Source organism: Bufo bufo, chromosome 3, assembly GCF_905171765.1.
Source record: "Bufo bufo chromosome 3, aBufBuf1.1, whole genome shotgun sequence".
Taxonomy (NCBI): Eukaryota; Metazoa; Chordata; class Amphibia; order Anura; family Bufonidae; genus Bufo; species Bufo bufo.
The window spans coordinates 551,986,082-551,988,868 of NC_053391.1; the positions used below are offsets into that span (position 1 = coordinate 551,986,082).

At 43.2% G+C, this 2,787-nt stretch overlaps 1 protein-coding gene across 1 annotated transcript; it reads left to right on the forward strand.

The window, feature by feature from the left end:
* Positions 1 to 345: 345 nt before the first annotated feature.
* On the forward strand, positions 346 to 2,258 carry LOC120993552 (myotubularin-like). The gene is given in 4 exon segments (XM_040422031.1): positions 346 to 484; positions 487 to 1,623; positions 1,626 to 1,715; positions 1,718 to 2,258. Coding segments are annotated over 4 exon segments (1,764 nt in total). The 5' UTR covers positions 346 to 351; the 3' UTR covers positions 2,122 to 2,258.
* The last annotated feature ends 529 nt before the right edge of the window (positions 2,259 to 2,787 follow it).

A 2,787-nucleotide genomic window follows, 5' to 3' on the forward strand; every position in this document is an offset into this window, starting at 1 on the left:
TTTGACAGAATACACTGGGGATATATTTTCTCTAATATTGAGAAGTTTGGTTTCTCAGGTCCTAACTTAAGAGGCATCCAAGCCTTATATCAAAATCCCTCAGCCAGAATATTGACAAATGGTATGCTTTCAAATCCATTTCCCTTGACAAACGGAACACGACAAGGATGTCCGCTATCCCCTGTTTTATTTATTTTAGCACTAGAACCTTTTGCGAAAACAATTAGAATGATACCAGAGATCTCAGGTATAAAAATTGGAGATAAGACAGGTAGGCACTACTGCCAGCGGCCGAGGCCGCTCCTGTCACGGGGGGGTTCTGTTCAGTAGGAGTAAGTGAGGTTCATCATCATGGCCACGTTCTCCGTACCAAGGTTCAATTCCAACTCCTTGGAAAACTCCTCAAGAAGGCCTTCTGACACCAACCAAGAAGACAACAATGAAGTCCAACTACTACCTGGAGAAAGCCTTGTAACAGATAAGGAAGTTACAGGTGTCCATATAATGCTCCAGTTAAAGGAAGGCTGTATGTCACAAACTATAAACTGTACTTCAAAGGTGAGGAGACGGATCAGTTAATTGTGTTTAAAGTTCCTCTTGGAGTTATCGCAAGAATTGAAAAGATGGGGAATGCCTCCAGTAGAGGAGAAAACGCTTATGGTCTTGATAAAACCTGCAAAGACATGAGAAACCTGCATTTTGCTCTGAAACAGGAAAAACACAGCAGAAGACAGATATTTGAAGAGCTAACAAAACATGCTTTTCCCCTCTCACACAGTTTGCAATTCTATGCCTTTGTAAATGAAGAAAGATTTCCGCAGAATGGCTGGGATGTCTTTGATCCTGTTTCAGAGTTTCGGAGGCAGGGTTTACCAAACGATAATTGGAGATTAAGCTTCATTAATAAAACCTATGAGTTCTGTGACACCTACCCTGCTCTGTTAATGGTGCCATTTCATGCCGCAGATGACGATCTCAGGAAAGTTGCCGCCTTCAGGTCCAGGAACAGGATTCCGGTTTTGTCTTGGATACACCCAGAAAATCAGTCCGTCATCACAAGGTGCAGCCAGCCATTAGTGGGTATGAGCGGCAAGCGGAATAGAGATGATGAGAGGTACCTGGACATAATTAAAGATGCCAATAATAAAAGCTCAAAACTGACAATTTACGATGCCAGGCCAAATGTAAATGCTGTGGCTAATAAGGCAACAGGAGGGGGCTACGAGAGCAAGGATGCATATCCATTTGCAGAACTTGTTTTTCTGGATAGCCATAACATTCACGTCATGAGAGAGTCTCTGAAGAAACTGAAAGACATAGTCTTCCCACATGTAGAGGAGTCTCACTGGCTCTCCAGCCTGGAGTCTACGCACTGGTTAGAACACATTAAGCTGGTCTTGACAGGAGCCATTCAAGTAGCAGATAAGGTGGCTTCTGGGAAATGTTCTGTGGTTGTGCACTGCAGCGATGGCTGGGATCGGACGGCCCAGCTGACCTCTCTGGCCATGCTGATGCTGGACAGCTTCTATAGGAGCATAGAAGGCTTTGAGGTGTTGGTACAAAAGGAGTGGATAAGTTTCGGACATAAGTTTGGATCGAGAATTGGACATGGTGACAAGAATCACCAATCTTCGTTCAGTTCATTGACTGTGTGTGGCAGATGTCTAAGCAGTTTCCCACAGCGTTTGAGTTTAATGAGCACTTTCTGATCACTATTTTGATCATCTTTACAGCTGCCTATTTGGCTCTTTCTTGTATAACTGTGAGTCTGTAAGAGAAAAAGAGAAACTGAGAGAAAAGACACAGTCCCTGTGGTCCTGGATAAACAGTGAAAAGTCAAAGTACATAAATCCCTTTTACACCAAGGAGCTGAATCGAGTCTTGTACCCCGTTGCCAGCATGCGTCACCTGGAGCTCTGGGTCAATTACTATATTAGGTGGAATACAAGAATCAGACAGCAGCAACCAAACCCAGTGGAACAGCGATACATGGAGCTTCTGGCTTTACGAGATGATTATATAAAGAAACTTGAAGAACTTCAAATCTCAAATTCATCAAAAATGAACAACTCCTCCACCTCTCCGCCGTCACCTTCTCGAATCATGCAAACCCCGGTTTGAACCATGAGAAAAAAAAAGCTCTTTATATGAAGTATAGATGAGGACTCTGCTCGTTTTTGAGGAGGCCATTTTGAATGGTGCCTTAATTTGGATGAAGTTTGAATCTACATGGTTGAATAAAAATGTGCCTTTTTACGATCCTGAAAAAAAAAAAAAAAATTGGAGATAAAACTCATAAAATAGGATTATTCTCAGACGATATCATCATATGCACAACAGACCCCATTAAATCCCTGAATAAAATACAGTCCTTAATCTCTCTCATACTACAAAGTAAACGATACAAAATCTCTCATATTAAGCATGAATCTGTCCAACAAGAAAAAAAGTTTTATTCAATCCACATTTCCATACAGGTGGCAGGACAACAGTATTCCCTACTTAGGCATCAACCTTTCATTCCCTGTTGAAACTATGATTGATAATAACTTTAACCCCCTATTACTTAAACTACAAAAGGAACTTACTCACCTGAATTCCTATGAATTATCCTGGTGGGGCAGACTCGTACTATATATGTCACGAGAGGCAGACGGCGGGCGTCTTGTTACCTGCGCCGCCGTCGGCCCCCGATCTCGCGGCAGCCAGGACATTCAGGTCTCCTGGCTGCGCTCTCCTGTCTGCGGCGTCCCGGTTGCCATGGTGACGAGGGAGGCGGGACGTTCG